Genomic DNA, 26,245 nt, shown 5'->3' on the forward strand with positions numbered 1-26,245 from the left:
TTAGAGTTCCAGAGGTCAAAATCAGCACCTTGATTTGTGCCTGGAAATTATACAGCACAGGTATATTGAGACTTAACACCAGCTAAAACCTGAGCAAACCATATTCTCTGCTAAGCAGAGTTAGCTGACTGTAGCACTCCAAACAAGAGTGCTGGTTCTTGAAGATGTAGTGGTGATTCTCTGTGAGGTGGCCATCGTTGTGCAGGGGTAGTAGTGGTTCATAGGGAGTAAAGCCCTAAACATCATTTGTATTTGTAACCTGCAAACCTCCCATATATTCTGTAACCAAGTATTACTCATCCTTAAAGGGACAAGAGAAATCTTAAGGAATGCTTGTTTAACTGGAAGCATTCTTCTTTTCTCATTCCCAAATTGTGGTAAGGTGATGATGTGGAGGAGACACCAGATTCAGGAGAAGTGTGCTGATCCTTAAGAAGCAGAATATGTTCATTTGTTTGAAACAGGAAAGCGTTTTGCCGTGTTGGCTGTTGCTAATGTGAGAATTCAACACAACCGCTCTTTCCTTCTGTATTTTCTGTTGGGTTCCAGGAAGTATGATTGAACGGATATTGGTATCTTGTAACAACCAACAAGATTTGCATGAATGGGTAGATCATCTGCAGAAGCAAACCAAAGTGACTACTCTTGGGATGCCTGCTATTAAACCTCATTCTGTGCCATCTCACACGGTAAGAGGCCACCAGCCTTTAGTACCATTGGGTTTAAAATAGGTCATTTCTTTCTGTGTTGCTGGAGACAAATGAATGCATTCTGATAATTTAATTGTAGTCAGTGTTGGAGCTGTGCTAAAGAATGGTATTAATGAAATATTGTGATTTGTTTGGGGGGAAAGAAGCACTTTGTGTTCGGGCACAAAGATAAACCAAACTCTGATTTGTTTTGTTTGCAGCAGGTAGAAGCATTCACATTCAACCATAGCTCATTTTAAACTATGGTTTAATGTGATGTGCTAACCATACCATAGTGTTAATAGATTGGTAAGTTCCAACAAACCTGTTTTTAAGTCTTACTGCAGCAAATTTAATAACGAAAGCTTACTGGTATAGGGTTATACGTGGCATTCCCTTTTGATTGTTCTTTCTTTGCTTGTGTGATGTTTGTTCATTTTGGCAGCTTCCTTCTCATCCTGTAACACCATCCAGCAAGCATGCAGACAGCAAGCAAATGCCCCTGACTCCAGTATACCACACTCTTCCACATCCTTCACATCATGGGACGCCTCATACCACTATAAACTGGGGACCCCTGGAGCCTCCCAAAACTCCTAAGCCGTGGAGTTTGAGCTGCTTGCGGCCTGCACCTCCATTACGGCCTTCAGCAGCACTCTGTTACAAAGAGGTGAGCGTGTGCAACCCAATGAGAAGTCTAAATTCTTTCCAGGTCAGAATTCTGTACGGATAACATAAAGGATTCCAGCTGAGATTCAGTTTGCATTGAGTCAGTCACAATTAACCAAGGCTGTGCTTTCTAGGCAGTGAGTGGGAATATCTGATTTGACTTTGGGACACCATACACTTTTTCTCTTCAGCCACGTTTCTTACTGGAAGAAAGGATGGGGAAAAATATTTAATAGAAAGAGTAATGTTCTTGAAATGATGATTGATCAGACACTAGGGAAAATGTGTCCTGTGTGTTGGCATATAAAAAGCAAATCCTCCTTCAGTTGCACTTTCACTGTCTCCAGGCCACTTGCAGTTTTCTTCAGCCAAAATTTAGTATTGTAAAAATAGAAATCGAGACAGCAGGGTTCTTGTTTGCTCTGTTTCTGAATTTGCACAGGCCTTCTGTTTTCACCAGTAGTTTTTGCCCAGCAAATGTCTCTTGTAGTTTAATAGTTTAAACGGGTTTTATTAATAGCAGCTCCTAAAATCGACACACACTCATATCTTTAGAGCAGCAAGATTATATAGGAGTTCAAAATCTTTTTGTCTTGGGGCTTCCCTCCTCCAGTGCAGCTTGGAGGAAGATTACAATGGAGATTACTTTCAGTGCAAACCATTAGTATTATGTGCAAACAAGGAATCTTGATTTAGAAGAAACAATGGATAGTTGCTCAACAAGCCAGCTTCATATGAAGCTTGGAAACTGAAAGTAAAATTGATGTATCCATCATACAGGAGCGGACTGGGGGTACATGAGCCCAACACTTCACTTGGGCATATCCACATAGTGATAAGCCATAGTTCAGTGTTAGAGGCAAAGCAGCCCAATGGCTTATAACAGCAAACCACAGTGACCAGATATTGGGCTCATACACTTCCTCCTCTTCTTGGATATTCAGATTCCTTCTCTCTCTTTCTGATATGATCAAACCATAGTTTTCTGTTACATTGGAGCCAGGCAAAATTTGATCAAACTGGGACGTGAGGGAGGAGGAATTGGATATGCATGAGCAAAAGGGCAAGGAGAGACCCAGTGTGCAAACACATTTGACTCAGGCCATTCAGTAGATTTCTGTCATGTTTTACCACCACTTCCTTGTCCTCTTTTTTAACAGACGTCTAGTTTACCAGAAGACCAGCATATCTTGGAATTCCTGTAAATTAGCTTGTTTGCTCAGCAGAACTGAAGTGCTCTGTGTCTGTTGGTCTCCTCTTTTCAGTATCCTAATTTAATGCACAGGGTTGTATCATCATCCTATTAGCACAATAACTTCCACCTGTGCATTGGAACTTCTTCTCCCTCTCCTCACCTGTGCATCCCTACCTGCTTTAGGGCTTCTGGAGCAGATTTGGGGGTCACACAGGGAGAGGAGGGGGAGAGGAAGTACCTTGGTGGGGGCGGGATGATTTCACTGGATACAGCTGGAAATTTATTATTTGTCAACTGTTGGAAGCCAAGGAAATGTGCCAAGTTGAATTCTCGAGGCTACATCCACAGTAGAAGGTCGCAGCTGGATCTAGGCACATCAAAGAAGCGTTTCAGTTTAAAGCGTTGTAAATTTAAACAGGGAAAGCAAGTAGAGAAAAATAGGACTCCAGATCGCCATCTGGTGGCACAATGTTATATCGCACATACAACACATATACAGTCATACCTCGGCTCCCGAACACCTTCGGAGTTAAAAGTTCTGGCTCCTGAACTATCGAAAACTGGAAATGATGGTTCCAGTTTTCAAATATTCTTTTGGAAGCCGAATGTCCGACTGGGATTTTGCGGCTTCCGATTGGCTGCAGGAGCTTCCTGCATCCAATCAGAAGCCATGCTTTGGTTTCCGAACATTTCTGAAGTCAAACGGACTTCCAGAATGGATTCCGTTCGACTTCCAAGGTATGACTGTAAATCGCTTTTCTTTACCAGTCTAGCTGAGTCCCATGTTTCATAAGACCAAAACCGGCTTATCATTTCTCCATCAGATTCTTATGATTCTTATGTTGTGATTTTAAATTGTAGTTATTTATGCAAACTTGATTTTTGTTAGCTACGTTTTGCACTAATATAAAAGTTGAATATAAACTTTAATAAATAAAGAAAAAAACACCATTTTTATTGTTATTTATTTCTAGGCAACAGCCCAGAATGGAGAGAAATGGTTCATGTGAATGAGAGTTTGTAATAGTGAATTGCTATTCTATTGGTGTGTTTTGATACCTTGACACAAGTAGGTTTTCACTGTGTTTGTATGTATCTGTGTCCCCCCCCCCTTTTTCTTTTAACTCCAGGATCTCAGCAAAAGTCCCAAAACCATGAAAAAACTACTGCCCAAGCGAAAACCTGAACGGAAACCATCAGAAGAAGAATTTTCGCTGAGAAAAAGTAAGTGTGTTTGCTGTGTGGGCGAGTGAAGGCTTTTCATTCCTTCTGCTTAGTCCAAAAATTACTGTTGTTAAACAAATGGGAATCAGAATCTTTGCTGATTTACTGCAAACCACTTGGATCTACCATTAGATACCAATACCTTCTGCCCACCATATCCATATCGTTCTGCCCACCAAAATCCATATCGTTCAACTTAAACTCACAAGGTCATTGGTTATATTGGTTATATGGCTTGCTCTCACTTCCTTTCATAAATGCAGGTATAATGAGCTGTACACATCTAAGTCACATTCAGAGCTAGGCCTATTAAAATCAGCAGACTTGAATTAGTCCTGACTAACTTAAAAGTCCATTGATTTCTGCGGATCTAATCTTGAGCATGACTCATTTGCATACAGCTTAATGTTCCGACTGGGACGCGGGTGGTGCTGTGGGTTAAACCACAGAGCCTAGGACTTGCCGATCAGAAGGTCGGCAGTTCAAATCCCTGCGACGTGGTTTGCTCCCGTTGCTCGGTCCCTGCTCCTGCCAACCTAGCAGTTCGAAAGCACGTCAAAGTGCAAGTAGATAAATAGATAGCTCTCCGGCAGGAATGTAAACGGCGTTTCCGTGTGCTGCTCTGGTTCGCCAGAAGTGGCTTAGTCATGCTGGCCACATGACCCGGAAGCTGTATGTCGACTCCCTCGTCCAATAAAGCGAGATGAGCACCGCAACCCCAGAGTCGGCCACGACTGGACCTAATGGTCAGGGGTCCCTTTACCTTTAATGTTCTAAACGCCAAGGCCGCAGTCACCATTCCACAGTTAGTTGTTGCTAACAGGACTGCCCTGTGATAGGCAAGCGTTTTTACATTATCTCAGCAAGAAATTAACATTTCTCACATTTTGTTGCGTTGAATGATACCATGCTGGCGAAGCGGTAGGGTCTAGCAGCACCATACTAGCAACAATAGTCACTGTGCAAAGTCACCTAGGAGAATCACCTGGGGGTATACAGGATTAGTGGAGATAGGTGCTCATGCAGCAGGTCAAGACCCAGGAAGACCGGATGCCATGGCCATGTTGACATAAGACAGTTGATGCTTTCAAAGGTATGTGTATGGGATTGGTGCGCCAGCTGTTGCATCTGTTAATATTGTCTTGAATTGACCAACACCTTCTTTTTATTTTCTGCAGGCACTGCTGCCTTGGAGGAAGATGCTCAGATTCTAAAAGTCATTGAAGCTTACTGCACAAGTGCCAAAACGCGCCAAACATTAAATTCAAGTAAGTTTTAGAAAAAAACATAAATAACATTACAACTGTCCTACTTATTCAGTAAGCAATATCTCTAGTGGTGACACCAGCTCTTCTCCTTCATCTTCTTTTGGCTGACAAGTGGCATGTCAAGTGATTATCAAATAAATGTGCTAAGAATAGCACAGGTAAAAATATTTGCAACGATGTAAATACAGCTTGTTCTGCATAGCGGCGCAAGTTTGGCAGGTGACATTTTGTGGTCGTTTGCACCCCACACTCGGGACAATTCCAAGATTCAGCCGTCGGAGAAGCACTGTAAGGCTCAGGCCTGTGAACAGAGCAGTGACTGCCATGTTTTCATACTGGATTTCTCGAATTAATGCATACTAACATTTTCGTTTTGGATATTTGTGCCAACACTTGTAGTCCATGCACCCATTTGTTTTAGACTTACCCAACTGAAGTCACTGGAAATGCCACAGGGCTATTCTAGAATAAGAGGACTGTAAACTACCATTCTATACCCGTATTTTCTAAATGTTTGATTGCTAAGGTGTGGTTCGAATTGGAGGCACACTTCAAGTGACACTCAGAAAGATAAATGTGCATTTTCTCAGTCAGCTCTTAGAATAGGGAACAGAGATCCTTCTTTCAACTTTGCATAGGCAACCCATTTAATAGCCTTCTGCCATTTCCGTTGTCTAATCAGCCAAGTTTCAGATATAGTGCCTTTCCGCTCCAATGTGGGTTGTGATAGGCATTTCCTGTACATCCTTACTTCCTCTGTTTGGGATGATGTCACTCACCACATAATGGAGAAAGAAGATATATAAGTTGTCTAAGGACTGTCTTCTCTGAGAGGTATAAAGTAGTGCATGCAAGGCACACATCACAATCTCTCGTGGTACAGTTTGGAAACTGCTGCCATAAGCATTTCAGCCCTACTCTAACCTTTCCACTTCTGGAATAATATTCTTACAAACTTGGTAGATTGTCATGGTTTTGTATGTTAGCACAGATGATGCTGAAGCCCATCCTAAATGTTCATTTATTGACGCAGCAAGTCTTAGAAAACTATTAATTGTGCATAAAACTTGTGTCTAAGAACAGGTGATCTTCAATACCCTAAGTAAAAAAATTTCTTTTTAAGAATGGTTAAGTGTTGATGTAGGGCATCATATTCAGTAAGATGCACATTTTTTCAAAGGCATTTAAGAGACATTTAGTTTTACTTTTTTAAAAAAAGGTAACGGGGCATAAACAACTAATAGCAGTTTAAATTTTTTTTTGTTACAGATATCAATAATTCCCCTTTATTCCAGAAAAAAATATATGTATTTTTGTAAATACCTGTATGTTGAGCAAAGCTGCTGTTTTCAATTACTCAGATATATATCCAACTTACACTGTGTCTTGAGGACCCAGGTTATTTAATCTTAAACAAGGCTGCAATGGTGGAGATCCTCTATTGTAAGTAAAGCATTGCACCTATCAGGAGAATCTGCCAGCATGTATCACATCTACATAAGGGAATAAAATACTCTTTGGTTTATTCCAGTTTGCACAGTTTTGCCATTAGTCTATAAAACTAGTTTACAATCTATATTTCCATGCTCCAAATTCGTCAAATAGTTTGCTATTGGCAGAAATCAATGTAGACATTGGTTTGGGTTTTGTCTATTAAAACTTCTTACATTTAATCAGGTTTTCAGCAACATGTATTGTTGAGAATATCTAATGCCAGTGCCAGTCTTACTAGACTGGGAGATAAGACTCTCATACTGCTTGCTGCTTTGGATCATTAATCAGAGGTCATACATGTCCACCAAAAACTGAAATTTGACCTGTTTAAATCTTAGGAATTTATTGTAGGACTACTTTTTAGTCTTTTCATATTTAGATTTTCTGGTTAGAACCTTTATGAAAAGGTTCGTAATGTTTGTAAGCCACGGTATCAAATCGTTGGTGCTGTGTTATGTCTTTGTGCTGTTACGTTTAGGCTGTTTTAATCATTCTTTTCTAAAATCAGACTTTATTCTAGTCCTACAATTGTTTTGAAGTGGCAGCTATTACGTTTCTATGGGCGATTGCAATAGGGTGGGATGAGATAAATTGCTGATGTTTTGAATGGCACAACTGTGCTCAGTTGGTGTTTGTCATTATTTTTATAAAAAAAAACACAAAGTGAAAAGAAGTGTTTTGTGAAGCATATTTTTTTTTTAGTTTATGCAACAGTGTGCTTACGGAAGCTCACAGCTGGTACAAAATGTATTTTGCTTTTTTGCCGTTTCCCCCTTTCTATGTATATTTTGTAAATATACATAGTGCAATAAATTTCATTGCATACATCAAAAAATCTGCAACTTTTATTTGCATTATCTGCAATGAAAATAAAGGTAATAGCTATTAGATGCACGGCTTCTTTTTTTCAAGGCTGCTGATATTGTTAAAATTATATTTGTTTTCGTTTTTTAAAATTATCTGCCCGTGTGTAATTTAACAGGAATTGGCAAAAGGGACAGGATTTGGCCTTGTGCTTTAGGAATGAGGCCAAGTATAGATGTAATGCTTCTCGGTCTCTTGCGTGTGGTTTAGGAGACTGGGAAACGTGTGTGCCTGCATCAGACTCGAGAGGACATGCAATAGCTAAATAGGCCCCTTTAGCACAACACCATTTCTTTGTCTCCAGTCTGTCCTCACCTCTGTGTTCACATCCTGACTGTTCCTCATAGTGCAGGTCCGCAATTCCGTTAGTAGCACCGTCCATCTCTCATTTTGGAGGTGCTGCTTCTGGAAATGCACATTAAGTATGGCCAGGGGATAGGGGAACCCCATTGCCCTGGAAATCTGTGGCATTAGAGGGTAGGACAGAAGCCTTTTCTCTCCAGTGGAAAAGCACAGCCCATGTTTTGGGAAAGGTTTTTGGGAGATGGGCATGAAAAGGGAAATGGCTGGCCACCAGGGTTTCTGCCTCCGCCCCTCTTCTCCTTCTAGTTAAACCATGTCTTCAACTCTGTGTGCTCTATGCTGCTTTCAGGGCAATAGAAGCATTTTTCTAAGGGCCTTTCCACACAATCAATCTGTTGCGCAGCAAATGTGTATTTGCTTCTTCTTTTGAGTATAGTTCACACATCTTCTGGAAGGAGGTATATTACTTTTGAGGGGAGACTGCAGAGAAGCAGTCCTTTCCTGCGGAGATCTATTGCAATTGCCAAATGGAATTTGGTTGCATAGGCATCACAGGTCCCAGGATTTATTTTATTACATTTAGGGATTATTGTCATGCTCGTCACTAACGTTCCTACTGAATATTATTCTCCTCCAGTTAGTGCCTGCATCATTCTTTAATCCCTTAAGAGAGAGAGATTGAAAACATTTATTCAGTTTTCATACATTTTTGCTGGGGTTGTTAAGCATAGGAGTGTTAATCTAGCATATTTGTGTTTTAAAAAGTTTCCTCATCTTCCTCTCCCAGCAAAAAAGACAACGTCCACCCACTCACACCCACCCCACCGTACAGTTCTTGATGCTGGAGACCAGCTATTAGTGTCACTAATATTCAGCTTCTCTCTTCCATGTGGCAAGGCTATCTGCCTCCTTTATTATATAGAATCATAGAATTGTAGCGTTGGAAAGGGACCCCAAGGGCCATCTAGTCCAACCCCTTGCAATGCAGGAATCTCAACGAAATCATACATGACAAATGGCCACCCGGCCTTTGCGGATGTGGACAAAATATTGAATATTCATTGAATAGCGACTTAGAGAAACATTGCCCACAGCCTAAAATGCCACCGATAAGGGCATGACTCCATTCACTGATCATGTGAAAAGGTCCTTAAGTATTGTTGAAAACAAGTGGGAAGAACAGCAGGTGGAGCCCAGCTTCCCTTTTAAGCCCTGGGTTAGTTTGCTTTTAATGTCTGTATGAATGGTCTGCGATCACTTGCCCTAGTAGGGAAATCCATGTGTGCCACAATGTGCACACAGTGCTTCTGTGTGTACAGTTTTGTTCCCTCCATTGAAGCAAATGGAGAATCTGTGGGAGTGACAGATTTGGGGGGCCCTCTTCACATGTCCAGTCTGCATCATGGTTGCTGCTGAAATGGCTGCAGTTGTACAAAACGTTGCTCAAGCAAGCAGCTGGGTGTGGCTCTACATAATTATTTCCAGAGGGTACCAAACCCAGAGATTGCACATGTGAATTGGGCTTTAGCTCCTACATGGGTTTTCTTTCCCTGGATCAGACTGATCCAATACTTGCTATGTTAGGTGTCTGTATAGTTAGCGAGCCTTCTGTTTCTCCCATCTTGAGAATCCAGTTTTGCATCACTTTAAGATTCTCCTTTATTTTTCAAGCTAAATCTTCTGGGGCCAAGTTTTTCCTTCCACGGGCAGGGTTTGGAATAGTTCGTGTGGAGAAATGGCATTTCTCGCGTAGTCTCCCAGAAAAGTCTTTGTGTGGGATGGTAGAGTGCTGACAGCTCCTTGTTACTAATTTCAACCCCCCCCCCCAAGTAGTTCTCCATGGGAAGACTAGGGCTGGGCGATGTCAGCTTTTCAACATCATGATGTATCACCAGCCAAACATCCCAATATAGTGATACATCATGATGTTGAAAAGTGGAGGGAGGAACAAACTGCATCGGCCCTGGTTCTGCGAGGGAGCAGTGGTGCCTCAGCTCCCTCAGCCTTGTGGGGTTGGGGTCGATGCAGCTCGTTCCTTCTTCCAGGCGCTGGTGGCGGTGGAGTCAGGCACAGGCAAGCCTCACCCGTGATATGCCACCGGGTGAAGATGCCATCGCAGTCTGGTCCTCAAACCGGTCCTGGGTGATGTATCAGTACATCGCCCAGGCCTAACCATGAAGGACAATATTGCTGAAATCCACTTATAAGGGGGAAGTGATTTAGAGGTAGTGAATAATAAAGTGGGCACAAAGACTTAGATCATTGACAGCTGAATTCCACTTAAATCCAGAATACTTTAAACATTTTTTTTAAAAAAATGTCTGATTTGGTTTACATTTAGATTGGCTTTATAGCACTTTTCAGAAGACATTTCTTCTGGAAATGCAAAGCAGCAGAGCCGTAAGAAATATTTTCATTTAAAAAATAATAATAGAGACTGCTCTTTTGATACATTAGTCTGTGCTTCCACTTATTTTCATTTTTAAATACCCAATTTTAACCAGAGTAATTGATCCTAATAGCATTAAAATGAATCTGCAAGCAGAAGCACCTTCTAAATGTGACTGTGGATTGGACCCAGACTTTGATGCAATCTTGTACACCTTTACCTGGGAGTAAGTCCTGTAAGCTTACTTCTGGGAAGACACACGTAGGATTGTGCTGCCGGTCATGCTTGGAGTAGTCCATTGAAATCACTGGAACTTACTCTTAAGTCCCATGGATTTAAATGGGTGTCTTCTAGGAAAGTCTCAAGTCTGTATCCAAGCCAACCAAAACAAATTCAGATTCTTATTGTGACAAATGTCTTTTCTTTTTTTAAGAAAAATGTAATTTGTACATAAAACCCAGCCAAAATAAGGACAGCAAGATTTGGTGCCTTTTTAACAATATTTTCTCTTTTCCTTTTCTTCCCGTCACCTTTTGCTTTTGTTTTCATGTGTTTTGGTTGTGGCTTATCCTGTATGTTCTCCTCCTCATCCCACCTTTGCCTGTCTACATCCACCATTTCATTTCACCCCATACATCCTTAGCATGGCAAGGCACTGACCTGATGCATAATCACGTCTTGGCTGATGATGACCAATCAAGTCTAGACTCCTTGGGTCGTCGCAGTAGCCTTTCTCGTTTGGAGCCTTCCGACCTCTCTGAAGACTCTGACTATGACAGTATATGGACAGCCCATAGTTACAGAATGGGGTCTACATCTCGTAAGAGCTGTTGCTCATATATCTCTCACCAGAACTAATGCACTTCTGAGCTTTTCTTAACAAATGCTTGTTGTATCACAGCCTGCTTTTCTTAGATGTTTTCTTGCAGTTCCTTGTCTCTTTTAATGTGATATTTTAACAACCTTCGGGGTGGGGGGAAACCAATTTCTGATACTTCAGTCACATCTTGTTGGGATACACTAATAGGATCTCTTTTTTATATAAAGATTGGGAGCATTGATATGTAGCTATGAATGGTTTAGTTTTTGTTTGGTTTTTAAGTTTTGGTGTAGCCATAACACTTACTTCCTTAGCCCCCTTCCCAGCCCCATTTTTACAGCACATGGCTCGTATTCTGTGAAGCAACACTTGTGCCATCTGTATGGAAATTCTTTTAGCCTTACAGTGTTTAGGTTGGTGTGTATTAACAATAAAACAGGGGAAACCAAACACAACAACTGCATAAATGTACAAGGAAAATCCCAGAGAGGTGTGTATGCAGTTAACTGTGTATTCATTTTTGAAGAGCAAGCCAAGTGTGTTACTATCCTGTCTACAGTTCTTAAAAAGCTGGGAGAACCACATATACGTTTAAAAAGTTGAGCAAGCATGGGATGGTTCACAATTGTAAAATACTGTTCCGATAACTATTGGCAAGGTGAAGTTCACTGCCACTTTATGCCTACAAGTCAGAGAGTTCTGCAGCTAGCTCCACAGTGTTTCCTTTAACAGCAGACCCTTCCTTCCCCTGTCTTCACAGCAGACCATGTTTGATACTTAAGGGAATTTCAAAAGCAGTTTTCAGCACAGCTGCCTGGTGTGACAAAAAGAATGTCAGTGCGCTGAAGGATTCGTAAGCTCCTGTGTCTAAAAAAGCTCTCTGGCCTATGGCTGATAAGTTATAAGACAATGTTAACCAATACATGTGCAACAGTAAATCATTACTTTCTGCGGTAGGAAGGAATTCCTAAATTTTATTTGACGATAAAAACACTTTCTAAGATCCCTTTTTAAAAATGTCCAGTTTTTAGAAGTGCCATGTCTCTCCTTGTTGTCTTTTTGAGGTTCATTCAGCTCTCCAGATCTTGCTTATGTCTGCAATTGCATGTAACTATAGTAGTACCTCGGAAGTTGAACGCCCTGCGACTCAAATGTTTTGGCTCCTGAACGCAGCAAATCCGGAAGTGAGTGTTCCGGTTTGTGAGCGTTCTTTGGAACCCAAACGTCCGACGCGGCTTCCGATTGGGTGCAGGAGCTTCCTGCACCCAATCGGAAGCCGTGCCTTGGTTTCTGAACATTTTGGAAGTCAAACGGACTTCTGGAACGGATTCTGTTTGACTTCCGAGGTATGACTGTATAAGTTTATTAATTTCTTTCATAAGCACACTTTTCATTTGGATTAATAGTACCCAGGGCTTTTTTTCAGCCAGAACTCACCAGAAATCAGTCTCTGTACTTCTCAGGTGGGGGCCATTGCTGTTATAAGAGAGGTGCTCATTCATGAGTTCCAACACCTCTTTTTCTAGAAAAATAACACTGATAGTACCACTGAATACTTTGAGATACCTTTTTGTATTATAGGAGCCCAATATACTTTTTGGGAAGCCGTGTTTTACAGATAAAATTACTAGGAAATGTAATCTAAACTAAAACAACAAAGAATCAGAATTGCTATTAGAAACTGGCAACTTCTTTCCCCCTAGGATGCTGAAACTACTGTACCCACTGTCCTGACATCATTGTTTGAATAAATTAAACCAAGCATAATGTTCTATTGCTGCTTTCTAGAAACTTAATCATAAATGCTTATGACTCCTCATATGACAACACACATCTATGCAGGTAATCTTTAGTTTCCACTGCTTAATGACTGAACAGGATACAAAGGGCCTAAGGAACAAACAAACTGACCCAGTAGGTGTAAAATTACTTGCACTTAACTTTAAGCAATTTATGCATAAATGTCCCAAAACTGAAGCACTCAAGAGAGGATTGTTAGCAATGAAATAGCATGGACCTGTTTCAGCTGCACCTAATTCAACTGCTGGGATGCGGGTGGCACTGTGGGTTAAACCACCAAGCCTAGGACTTGCTGATCAGAAGGTCGGCGGTTCGAATCCCCGCAACAGGGTGAGCTCCTGTTGCTCGTTCCCTCTCCTGCCAACCTAGCAGTTCGAAAGCACGTCAAAGTGCAAGTAGATAAATAGGTACTGCTCTGGTGGGAAGGTAAATGGCGTTTCCGTGCGCTGCTCTGGTTCACCAGAAGCAGCTTGGTCATGCTGGCCACATGACCCGGAAGCTGTACGCCGGCTCCCTCGGCCAATAAAGTGAGATGAGCGCCGCAACCCCAGAGTTGGACACAACTGGACCTAATGGCCAGGGGTCCCTTTACCTTTACCTTAATTCAACTGCCAGCCGATGGTCCAGTTTTGGCTGGAGAGAGGGAGAGAGGTTTGCTTCAGGTCAAATGGCGTGGAAGGCAAGACACTGCCTGCAGTCTGGCCCCACTTAACCAGTAAGCTGCCTGCTGCTGCAGCCTTGACTTAATACCAGCATTTCATTGTAGTGCTCTACCTTTGCACATCCCTAAGGCTGCAGAAAGTAACATGAGGAACCGTATGCAGCATAGCAGTGACCCAGAGGGATGAGCCAGGAGCACCAATCTACAGATTGCTGTTGTTTTATGGGTTTTGAGTCACTTTCTAGCTTCTGTTGCGCCCCTGTGGTAGCAACAGGAGGCCTATGCTGCAGTTCCAGCGGTTTATAGGAGTCGGCTCAAGTTTTGAGTAGGGAAATGGCAGGGGTGGGTTTTCTTAGCACACTACATTCAGAACATCTTCCGTTTCAAAATGTGCCCCTTGCTGGAATGCTTTCCTTCCTTGGGGAAAAATATATAGGGTACTCATGCACATATACCACAAGTGCAGAAGCAGCTGGAAGGAGGCAGCTTGAGTCAAAATGGCCAGGCCTCTGTTGCCCTTCATAAAAACAAAAAAGGGAAGCCAGGAAACTGTTCAAACATGTCTGCTGCATAAAGCCTAATTTGACCCTGAGAATTCTCAAAGCTCAGTTTAAAAACAAAACAAAACAGACAACATTGAAGGCATAAATTTAAGCAATCGTGTTCTGGCTTTTAGACAATAGATGTTTCTTACAGTGGCTGAAAGCTTTTTAATTGATTCTGTTGCTCTCAAGATAATGTATTATGGATATGGTATACCATGGTTTCCTTGGAACTCCCCCCTCCCCTTCTCAGAATTATGTTTAACTAATTTTGAATATCCAAAGCACTGAAAAAATTGCCACCATTAATTATTACAAGAGCTGCGAACCATCAGAACAATGGAGTCTTTTTACGGTAATTTTCTTTGGTTTAACCATGCCATTAAAAGGTCCTTATCAGTGTTCTCACTGTGGCAGACTGCTGGCTTTTGTGACTGGAACAGAAGTGTTAATGCAACCAGCATTAAAATATAATTATAATAATAATAATCCAGTGTTAAAATGGTGGTATTCAGCCCAAAGTTTTAGTGTTTTATTTTTGTGAAACTTAAATGATATTAATAATGGTACCTAATGTTATACAATCTGTAAGATAAGTGTGTACAGTTAGTATTAAAATGAAGGCGTACAGAATTTGAATTAGAATGTTAGGTGTGAGCCATTGTCAGTCCCTTTCACACAGCTTAAATGATACTGCCATTCAATAAGTATTTGCTATAAGGTGACAGTAAGCTATTATTAATTGTGTGTTTTGCATAAATCATGCCAAAACACAATAAAATGTGTATATAGTGATGTTTTAAAAAAGAACAAATATATATATTGTTCATTTCATTTGTGAATGGGAGAAGCCATCTTTAGTAAGTTACTGACTTTTGAAGACAATTATAATAGATGTATATCTGAATGTGCATTGTATTGTACAGTTTGCATTTTCTTGTTTGTGGTGGCATATAACAACTGCGTGTTTTCTTTTTGTTTTTTTAAAAAAAGGTTTCTGTTATGTACAGTTGAAATAAATTTTGCATTTACTAGCCTATGCCTTTAATATTAAAATTATTATGCTCTGAAAAGGGCAGCTTTTTATAATTCCTTTTTAAAAATATTCCTTTTGGATGTAGTCAAGCAATATGGAAGCCAAGCACTAAAGTAAACATGTTTCATTCAGGGCCTGGGTGCGTATATATAACACCTTTTGTGCTCTGATGAGTTATTTCACACAGATTTTGCTTTATGTAGGGTTTTAGCTTTCTAAAAACAACAACAACCACCCTGTAAAGTTCTAAATTTCCAGTTATTTGCTATTTATAGAACATGGCTCTGGTACTACTGTAGTTGCGTTTCATTCTGTGCAGTGGGCGACCTCAGATTGTGGGTGTTCATCTGCATCAAATGTGTCTTTCTAGATTAGATGGGAAAGGGATGTGCACCCAAAACATCAGCTGTGTATGAAGATTTTATTTGCTGGATCAGGGTCCACATGATTCAGTACATTTTAATATGGTAGTGTTACTCCTCTGGTATTTGGCAGGGAGCATGCTTAAATGACTTAAAGAAAAAATTAGTGAGAAATGTCTCAGATGTTTTCAGGGTATATGTTTACATATTTGGAGCTCTGTTGTATAGGCTGATCAATAGTATAAATAACAGCAGCAGTTCCAGTGGGGCATCCCAGGTGAGTGAGGGACCTTTCTGATGTTTCTGTGCTCTGGCACCCATGAGAAGTGACTAGATTTGGATGGAGCATATATCCATCAACTGGCTCTTGAGAGCCACAGAATTTTCACCGAGGTACCTGGATTTTCAAAGAGTAAATGTGTGTGATGTTGTTGTTCTTAAACATTGTCATTGTGTGAACTAAGTAAAATACTGGAAAAGGTCCTGCTATGTAAATATTTGTATTGTTACTGCTATGTTGGCAATTCATCTGAACTAATCATGACTGCTTTTTTCCCTACTGAGCATCCATATCAGTTAGGGATTTATGAGCAGGTCTCTTTCTGAAGTAAGTATTGCTGTGTCATTCCTTAAAACTCCAAAAAAATGGGAAACAATGTGCACTTTCCTCTGACTTCCTTTGTCAAAATACAGGAGCTAATACTGTAACTTTGTAACATTGGAGTTTGGTGTCTCTTAAGACTGCAATCTTGTATATACTTACTTAGGAATTAAGTCTCATTGGATGGCAAAATTTTCTTCTGAGTAAACATGCATAGGACCAGGCTGTAAGGCTGTTTTAACAGATTTTTATTTCAGTAGTTCCCTGAAATATTTTATTGACTTGGTTAGCATGTAATGCTAAGCCATGGTTTATTAAATCACATTTTTCTATTGTCCAAACAATAGAATCTTAACCTTGGTTTGTTAACCATCTTAACCTTGGTTTGTTAATCATGAACAAGCCATGCTCATGAGGCTTGGTTTATTATTGGTTTATAAACCTTGGTTGATATTAACCATGGTTTAGCATTACGTGTGAACTCAGACATTGAGGTTTTTTATGTTCATCACTTGTTCTTGGTAATAAAGAATATTGGTCATTGTCTGTGACGTAAAATGATTTATGACATGCTTGTTTAGCTACATAAATTTTCAGTGCATTTCCATATGCAAATATTGACAGTATAAAATGAAGAATAATAGGATGTGTGGTAAGGTGGGAGCAATAGCTAAAGGAATAAAATGCAGAAAAGTGTTATGTAAACAGCTAATGTTGAAAACAGAGATAAAGAAATTTTATTTAGAAGTGAACATGAAGCTTAATTGTAACAGTAATCCATGGTAATGGCCTTAAAATAAAACACAATTAAATATTTTCCCTTTATTAGTTTGAATATTGCAAAGCATAAACAACTGACTTCATAAATACAAGGTCTCAAATCTGAAGTTATTCTTTTGTTAATGTAAACATCAGTGATTTTCTGCAGCACCTCACATCATGATCCACACTACTTCCAAGAGTCCCCCATCTGCCAATAGCATTTATTAGGTTGGGCAGGTAGGGGTCTGTAGTGGGAGAAGGGGAATTCCTGCTCCATGAACTGTGTTCCTTTCAGGGAAGGAAAACTAAGATCCAAGCCAATGAAATGTGCTGTTAATGGTTGACTTAACTAATTAATATTTTGCCAGGTGACACTTGCCAGTCAATTTTCACTCTGAAATGCAACACTTGTAGGTTTTTGGCTAAAGGTATTCAGAAGCAGACTTTCAATATGAGCGGTACTGTTGTGTATATTGTTTTAGTTCCAAAAGTATACCCAAATGCTTCATCAGCTTTGTATTGTGCTAGGGAAATCCAATTAACTTAAGTAAACACAGTTAAAACACTTCAGATGTTTTCCAGTTAAGCTGTCAGGCTGTGATCCAGAATGAATGGTAGGATTAGATTTTTTTTCCTACTCAGTGCTGCAAGAATCTACAGCTTGTTGAGTTTTGTGAAAAAAAATGAGCAGGGGCTTTTTAAAGCATATAATTCATAATTACCTTTTAAATATATGCCCTCTCGTCCTTCTGTTTTTAAAAAGTGAATGCAGGTGATCTGCTATATAAAAATATATTATCCTTTCCTCATCTTGTGGTCTCTTCATTTCTTGAGACCATTTTCATGAAAAGACAAGATAGAAACCTGTACAAGGGGTGTTTCTTTACAACTGTAAATAATGTGTTACATAGCTTACTGGAATAAGTGAACAATTGTTAGCTTGTCTACCTTGTTTATTGATTTGGTTTAAGCTCCTATGTGTAGTCCAAAATGTTTTGTTTTATAATCACTCCTCTCATCCTTGTATTTTAAAAGGTTTTATTGTTTATGTGTCATTTACTCAGATCAGGACACAACAGTCTTCTATCTCAACCATGAGTTCAAACTGAATGAGCAGAATTGTCAAACTAAACTGAAAATTATTTTTTTACTCTGGGTGAGTTTATATAATCATTTATGACAGGAGGTATATGTTTCACCATGGTTAAATATAGTTCGTCTTCAGTGGTGGAGGGATTTCCGGAGCACATTACTCATCCCACTTGCTCTGAAGGTGGCTCTATTCAAGTCCTTCTTGGCCCTTCTGATAGAGGGAGACTTCCAAGTTCTTTCTCTCTCTGTTCTGAGTAAACAAGGTTGGTGCACTAGCATTGCTGTGGGGCCAAACAGACTGCTGGAGCTCCTTTTTTTATTGTCTCCTTCCCTCCTTGAGTTTTAGAGTCTGATCAGGAAGGGAGCCAACACACAGCTTCACCTTTAAAAAGTACTTAGAAGAAGAAGAAAAAGTGAGGCGCAAAGATCATGCTGATAATGTTTCAACAACCACCAGTCTAGGAACAGGATGCTTCATTGGCTACCCATAAATAGGTGGTTAGCCCCAGGGGGAACTAGGAACCAGCAGGAATGGGGACACCACCAACCTAGGTCTGCTGCTCACTTGGCAGAAAAAAGCATGAACTTTTGGGCCGAGGATGGACACCCTCTCCTGTCCAGCATAGTGGGTGTGGGTGTTCACCCAGAGGTTTTTAATTTGATTTGCACGTTGGTGGTCAGATATACTAGTACTGGCCTCCATGAGAATAGAGAGAAAGCAGAAAGCCAAATGCCCTGACCCCACAAATTACCCGCCAATCCTGCCACCCACCTTCACCCTAAGGCATAGGGCTGGGAAGGAGAAACATGAAAAGCAGGCTCTTAAAATGTAGACAAATTTCAGCATTTACTAGGGGAAAACTCCTCAGCATGTTTGGAGCAGGAATTTCCACCCATCATTCATACACTTTATTCTTATTATTCTTATTATTATGGGGGGAATATTAAGTTTCTAAGACTGGTTTTCAGAAGGTGTGTCTGTTGTGTTTGGAGTATAATGCCATAGCACTGTAGTGCAGCTCTAGGGGGATTAATGTACGGCTTTAATTTCCCCCCTAACCTAACATGCTCACTTAGATTGCTTGCTCCTCCCTTCCCATTTTTGGATTACGGGTGTCCCTTACAAGCCTCACAGCAAGAATATTTGACCACTAAACAATTGTGAGAACACGTTCATGAACACTATTGGAAGGAACAGCCAACTCCAGTTACAGTTCTCTTCCAACCAGTGTAGAGGAGCAACAGGAGGATGCTCTCCATACAATTCCAGGCCATTTGTCCTTGTGGAGCAAGGATTCATTCAATACTTTCATCAAGCCTTGAAAAATAATGTTATTGTTGTATTAGTTGACCTTGGGTGTTAATCTTATAATTGTCAAGAGATTAGAGAGCCACCTTAACTTTACAAAGCTTGTCAAATGCCACATATTCCAATGGGAGAAGCCAGTCAAAATGGCAATTTATTGACCTTCACAGAATCTCATGGATGTGTATACATACCCATTCACTACCATCACTGCAGATTCCCAAGTTCCATAAACGGGAATGAACTCTTTCCATACAAGACCCTCCCAGTTAGCCTCTCATCGGCTCTTGGTTTTTGCCCATACTCATAATGTTTCTGATTCCCAACTATTCACGTTTAACCAAATGGCCACCAGTATTGTAACACCTTGGCAGTGTAGGTGAGTTTCAAATATTTTGTAAAATAATCTTATTGTGTGCAAAAAGTTGGAGCTTGTCAGAGGCAAGGGAAACTTCCTTCAGAAAATGGAGTCTCCAGATGAAAAAAACAACATACACTTTAGCAAAAGAAATGCAAGCAGATGATAAGGAAAGCAAAACAATAATTTGAAGAGCACATCACTAAAAACATTAAGACCACCACCTCCAATAATAATAAAAAAATAATAAATCCTTAGATATATTAGAAGCAAGAAAGGGGCTAGCACGATCATATATGTGCTAAATGAGGAAAAGCAAATAGCAGAGAAGCTAACTGAATTATTTGAATCTGTCTTCATTGTGGAAGATGAAGGCAAGATCCCTGTTCCTAAACTAACTTTCTCAGAAAGGGAGACTGGGGCAATTAGTGGTGCCAGGAGATTACGTTCTATGCCTAATGACAAATTAAAAATGAACAAATCGGTGGGTCCAGATGGAATCCACCCAGAGTTCTTGAACTCGAATGTAAAAACTTTAAATTAAAATTTGTAACTTGTCCCTAACTGGAAAGTGCCAATGTAACAGCAGTTTTTAGATCCTATGGGAATCTGGGGAATTATAGGCCAGTTAGCATTTGTTCTGATGGTAGAAAGCATTCTTAAAGATATAATTGCCACACATGTAGAAGAACAAATCTTGCTGAAGAAGAACCAGCATGGCTTCCACAAGGGTAAGTTCTGTCTAACCAATTTTCAGAGTTGAGTGTCAGTAAGCATATGGATGGGGTAATCCAGTACACATTGTGTAGTTGGACTATCAAAATGTTAATAAAATTCCTAAAGACTCCTGTAAGGTTAGCAGTCACAGGATAAACCGACAGATCCTCTGATTAAAGGATAACTGATTAAAGAACAGGAAATGGAGAGTAGGGATAAATTGATTCTCAGAATGGAGGGGTGTAAAAAGTGAGACCTCCCAATGGTTAGTGTTGGGACCTGTGCTTTTTAACTTGTTTGTAGATGACCTGGAGTTAGGGGTGAGCAGTGAGATGGCGAAGTTTGCTGATGACACCAAATTGTTCAGGGTGGTAAGTACAAAAAGCGATTGCAGGCTGCTCCAAAAGGATTTCTCCAAACTGAATGGAATGGCATATGCAATCCGATGTAGGCAAGTGTAAATTGATGCACATTGGGGTAAAAAATTGTAACTTCATATATATGTTAAGTGGAATGTGAGTTAAGCGGTTATTGTGCATAACAACTGACCATTGTGCACATTCACCAGGCATCATGGAGAATGTGCACATAATTCTTTCATGAGGTGGAGATGGTACACATTTCTCAGTCAATATATCTAACCTCCAATAGGCCTTGGGAAATGTGCATATTTTGATAGAATTTTGTACGTTCCTCAGGCAGGTTTTTGATTATGCCTGGCTGCTGTTTTCCTGACCTGAATCAGAGGTACTTTACACTCTTTCTCTCCCAGCTCTTTTCCCATGATGATTGACCTCATGCTGCTATTAAGCTTTTTCCTAAGTTTAATAGACATACTTGAGGGCAATTTCCATCATAATCATGGCTGGTTTAAACTTTTCCTCTCCTTGCAGCTCCCCTTGTGCTGCTCAGCTGACTGGTGAACAGCTGAGAGGTGAAAAGGGGGCCGGACAACAGAAAAAAATTGATATTTTCCTGCCCCCCTGTCTTTCTGCTACTTGCCTGATCAGTATGATGTGGGCCATGTAAGTACTGACAGTGGTCTAGAAGCAGCTGACTGCACTTGTAAACAAGAAACGGGGAAAATGTGCATGTTTCTTAGATTATATGCATACTGACCAGAGAATGTGCATGTTGGTAGGACAGTGTACAAGATTCAGCTGAGATATGCACATACCCCAAGGTCTGTTGAGTATGCATATTAGCCAGAGACCATACAAAATTCAGTCAATATATGAACTTTCTCAAAGGCCTGTTGAAGATTATGTATACTGACTGGGCAAATTCCTTCTTCATGTAAGGATCCATGTACTTATTCTCCTTGAAGCCTGGGGAATGTTCTTGTCTTTCCTATCTGTTCTTTGCTTCATTATCATTAGTACTGGAATTGACAGAAACACACCTTATACAGAGCCAGACAATTGGCCCGTTTAGCTGAGTAATGCATATGGGTCGACAAGGTGCTTTGTAAGTGGAAGCATTGCCATTACAAGGGTCTCTTGTCGCTACCTCTTGCAGCAGTGCTGTCATCTCCCCTCAAGGTTTGTCATATTTAAAGACAAGCCAGAATGCCTGGAAGTAGACACTTGTCCTCTTAGATGGAAGGATGTATTCAACGCTGCATGAATGGAGTTCCACTTCTCATCTCCCCTCCCTCTGCATCTCCAAAATCTCCCATCACTATGTAGCATATTTTGCAGGTGCGCAGGGGAGCAGAGAAGGAAGTTTCATTGCACATGCAGAAGCCTGGCGAGTGGAACAGCAGTGTTGGCTACATCCCTGAGGATGTAAACATGTTCTTGACACCAGTTCAGAGAACTTTGGCTGATGCTACTTTGGTGTATTTGTGTGGAGGCTGTCAAGCTCTGATTTCAACCCTTACGCATGTCTGTCTCCCAGTAAATTCACCCACGTTGCCATGTCACAAAGTGTGCTGTTGTAATGGTTTGACTGGGACTTCCTATTGATGTGCAGGCATCTTTTGTGATGATTTACTTTGACATATCTTCAGATGAACTTCTTCAAATGGTTTATACCTTTCAGTGTTCCATAGTTTGGTTTTAAATCTACAGATCAGAAAGTTTTATCTTTAATCATGGTTAATCCTTTATTCTTTTCTCGCTCTCTTTTCACCAGCTATTTTCTTGATTTTATGCATTATTTATCTAAAGTATAACAATCAGCAAAGCAAGCCCCTCTGAATTTGTTATTGGAGTGCCAGTTGAGATGTGAATAAAATAATGATTGCCGTGTGTGTGTCCTGTGTTCTGTATTTTCTAAGTAATGAGATTGTTAGTGCAAACTGCAGTAGTTTTTAACCTTGATACGATATTAGTTTTATTTTTACCACAGTTTTAAAGACCACTGAACATGTCATTTTGCAAAGCACATCTATAGGTATTTGTAAATCAAACCAAAAGATTTATAGTATCTTACTTAAAGGAGTTTGCAAATTGAGCTTGAGTCCCACTGAAATCAAGGGGTGGGCTTCATTGATCTTGCTGTTTTTAATTGCAAGCAAACTCAAATTATTCAGGAATGTAAAAAGCATAACATTATGCAACACATTTGGGTGTGTGTGCAAATGTTGCTTAATTTATATATGTTCCAATTTTATACATGTCATGGTGCAGAATTTGGATTACCCAGATATAAAAATTTAAGTTATTTTGGTCCCAGGTACATGCATGCAGGTCATACAGGATTACCTCTAGAATTGCAACCTGGAAAAATCTCCTATTTATTTATTTACTTGATTTTTAATTTCAAGGAACAAAACATACCCATATAAGGAATAGAACTTTTCTTACAGAGATGAAAGAAAAAGAGCAGCTGGTGGTTGTAATTTTAGACATATTCATGCCTTACTTTGGTAACACAGCACTGTGAAGTATATTTACAAATCCAATTAAATTTAAGTTAAACAAGAACATTCACTTATTTTATAAATGATGAAGAGCCTGCAAGAGTAAATCACATGCTTTTGTAATGCAGGAAGCCAGAAGCCATGATGTGGAAATATTGGGGAGTGGGAGGCAAAACAGGAAAGTCTCTCAACTTACTTATTTGCAAAATACTCAGTGGATATTGGCTTATGATTATTGTAGAATGCACACTTGGAAATCAACATTGGGGAAACCTTTAAAACTCTATCATAAGGTTACCAGATATTTTTCAATGAATCTGGGGACACTTTTCAACTTAAGTAGGAATGATAGGATTTTGTCAGTGAAAATCACTCCCTTTTAAAGCTGCTGTTTGCTTTGGGATGAAATCCTCCATTAACACAAATGAATATATCCTCCCAATGCAAATAGCTTCAAATGAGCAAGTTCCATGAGGACCACTGCAAGGGAGGAAAGGGTTAACTGTCCCCTCCAATCTCCCTTCCCCAGCAGCTGCTATTTGTATTTGTAAATTTTTTTTAAGTGCAGAATTTTATAACATGGGCGGCTTGGGCTTGATGTCTTGATGTTGCTGGGTATTGTTTTTCAAAACTCTTCTTCCATTATTAACAGTCTACCTGTTTGTTGCAAAAGTTTATCTTGCTTTAGTTTGCTTCTGTTTTAATGTAATTCTAAACATGTATTTGTTCCTGCTGGTTGTTTACACATTTCTGTATATTCTGTACGATGCAAATTTGCAGCATAGATGGCTTTCTTGGCTTCTGGGAAACAGAAGAACTTAAGTTCTGTTGGGCTAATCAAAGCATTTGTAATAATAGAAGAAAATCAACATAACATGGGCTCATTTACAAGTCACTACCACTTACTCACTACTTCCTGGCTTGTAAGTACAAGTTAGAAACATTCACTTCAGTGGGCATAAATTAATTTCAATATTGAAAAGTTGTGGTCGTTTTGTGAAATGAGCTAGAGGTCAATCAGTAGATTTCCATCCCAAGCCTTTGCTAAATGAATTGTCTGTGGGATCTCTAGATAAACCTTTCAGATTTATGTAATTAAAATGTTTTGAAATGATTGGTGGGTTTTTTGTGGTTTTTCTAGACCAAAAGTGTGGAAGTGTCTTTGTTTTCCTCTTCTCGTATTCAGAGCTTTGATGTGCCTTCATTTCAGCCCATTCCGTCACTACAAAACCATGCTTTTTCTTGCCATGCAACTGCATGTTTTTTAAGAAGATACAAGTCTTGGATGGTTTTAATATCCTAAACATTTAACAAAGTTGTTTTGAGACACAAGGACTGTGCTTCTAAGTGTGCATTATTATTGGGAAATAAGTGACAACAGGTCAAGCTGAAGGTTGTGTTTAGATTGTTATTTAGTACGTAAATAAATTAGAGTCGAGAAGCGGATCTGGCCTATTGTGTAGTCATGTTCGCTAGAATCTGTTCATGACATTCTGTAATAGTTGTCTTACCATGTATCAAAAAACATTTAGTAACTTAACCGTTTTTGATGCCATCCATAAGGCTTACATTCTTTCCAGTTCCCTTTCCTTCTCTGTTTATTGTAACATCCATTAAATCAAAGCATTATTTGTTGAAATAAATTGTGCTTCAGATCTCATACATTCTAAAATGATAGTTACCTAATTTCCAAGGGACTGAACTGATAGTTTGGATTTAGGTTTTTAATTTATGTCCGGGAGCTACTGATAAAAATGTTTGGAAATAAATAGCTATTCCTTACCACACACAAAGGGATAACAGTGTTTCCATGTCATCAATTTCAGTGTCATTATTGCAATAGCATCCTTTATTTCAGTACAGTAACAAGAAATTACTTGATTTACACTGTATTTAAAATGTTAATGATGTGTCATCGTTGTGTGCAAAGAATAGCACAATTCATTCAGTGTTGCCTCTTTTTACGACATGGTGGTTTTTTATGGTGTTTATTCTTTTAAAATTAGTTGCAGTGATGTGTCAGAGATATTTCTTCTGCCTAATTGTTCTGGGTAATGATGAAGTACTCCTTGTTTTAAATAACATCTATTTTTATGTTACCTTGCCTTGTCCTTTGATTTTACTTCTTAAAGTTCTTGAGTTCGAGCAAGTTAGACGGAAAACACTTGTTTTGTATCTTCTTTTTCCTACGTTTGCAGCATAAAAGATCTGGTTTTGATCCTATTTTCTGAACAACTCCTGTGTGTAAGTGGCTTATTAAGATTTCTGTACCATAGGTTTTCGGTTTAACTAGTGACCATTTGCCAAATGGGAACTTGCCACCTGGTAAACTGGTATCATCCTGTCAGGTTGTAAGGAGGCTTTAACTACACATTTGGTACAGATAAGTGGTAAAACAATTCTCTATATAGGCTTTGTGGTGGTGTGTTTCTTTAGCTGTTGTGGCAGAAATATTTTCCTCTACACCTCTTGTATGGTTGTTCCTTTGTATCTACTCCTGATTTGTGTTTAGTTCTGAGAATATTGTCAAGAATGTGTTCCCCCCCTTGATCCTAAAATTTATAGTGACAAATAAGAGAAGTAGCAGTCTCTATATTATGTGACTCAGGTCAAATAGATTTTCAGAGTGAAGGCTAATACTTTGAATTATGCTTAGCAATATAGTAGAGCATCATTACAATTTTTTTTCTAATGACCAACCAATTTTAGAGCCAGGTTACTCCATTGAAGCAGTTGCAATTCCTAAATATTTTATCAGAAATGCCTCTTTTATTAGGTGTATTATATAGTCAGGCGATCACAACCAACCAAGATATTTTCATATGGCGTGCTTTTGCAGTATCTATAGAAATTTCAATTATATTAGTGAAAATTCATTATTGCCTGATTAAGTTACTGGCGAAAGATCATTTTGCCTGGTTATGTTACTAGGCTCTCTATATAGAGTTTTCTTAGATTTAACTAGGCAGTGCTAATCTGCTCATAGCTCAAAAAACATAAGTGGCAGTTTGTTGGTCAGTCTCACATAAATTAGTGTGAATACACCTATGGAAGTAATTGGCATACGCCCCCCTCCCAAAAAAGAGAACTAGACATGATATGTCCCCATGTCCAATATTTCAAATAGCTGCTATGTAATAACAATCCTGCAGTTTTTAGAAACGTATTCTTTCATATGCTTTTAATAGTGCCTGGATGTTTATCTTTTAATTCTATTATTTTGCATT

The 26,245-nt window shown here is 39.5% G+C and overlaps 1 protein-coding gene across 7 annotated transcripts in view; it reads left to right on the plus strand.

The window, feature by feature from the left end:
- The window catches only part of ARHGEF7 (Rho guanine nucleotide exchange factor 7), an 87,615-nt gene that overhangs the window by 56,623 nt on the left and 4,747 nt on the right, over positions 1-26,245 (plus strand). For 2 of the 7 annotated variants that reach the window (XR_014009194.1, XM_081198333.1), the window contains exons 15-20: positions 550-689; positions 1,135-1,359; positions 3,684-3,777; positions 4,956-5,045; positions 10,739-10,915; positions 17,744-17,835. Coding sequence is in view for 5 of the 7 variants with exons in the window: in XM_081198333.1 (XP_081054459.1) it covers positions 550-689; positions 1,135-1,359; positions 3,684-3,777; positions 4,956-5,045; positions 10,739-10,915; positions 17,744-17,835 (818 nt within the window). In the remaining 2 variants the exon portion in view is untranslated. Of the gene's footprint in view, positions 1-549; positions 690-1,134; positions 1,360-3,683; positions 3,778-4,955; positions 5,046-10,738; positions 10,916-17,743; positions 17,836-20,455; positions 26,242-26,245 lie in introns of those variants that run through there. The other 5 variants (XM_081198334.1, XM_081198336.1, XR_014009195.1 and 2 more) reach the window with 5 other exon arrangements.

The sequence above is a fragment of the Podarcis bocagei genome (genome assembly GCF_964188305.1).
Source record: "Podarcis bocagei genome assembly, chromosome: 6".
NCBI lineage: Eukaryota > Metazoa > Chordata > Lepidosauria > Squamata > Lacertidae > Podarcis > Podarcis bocagei.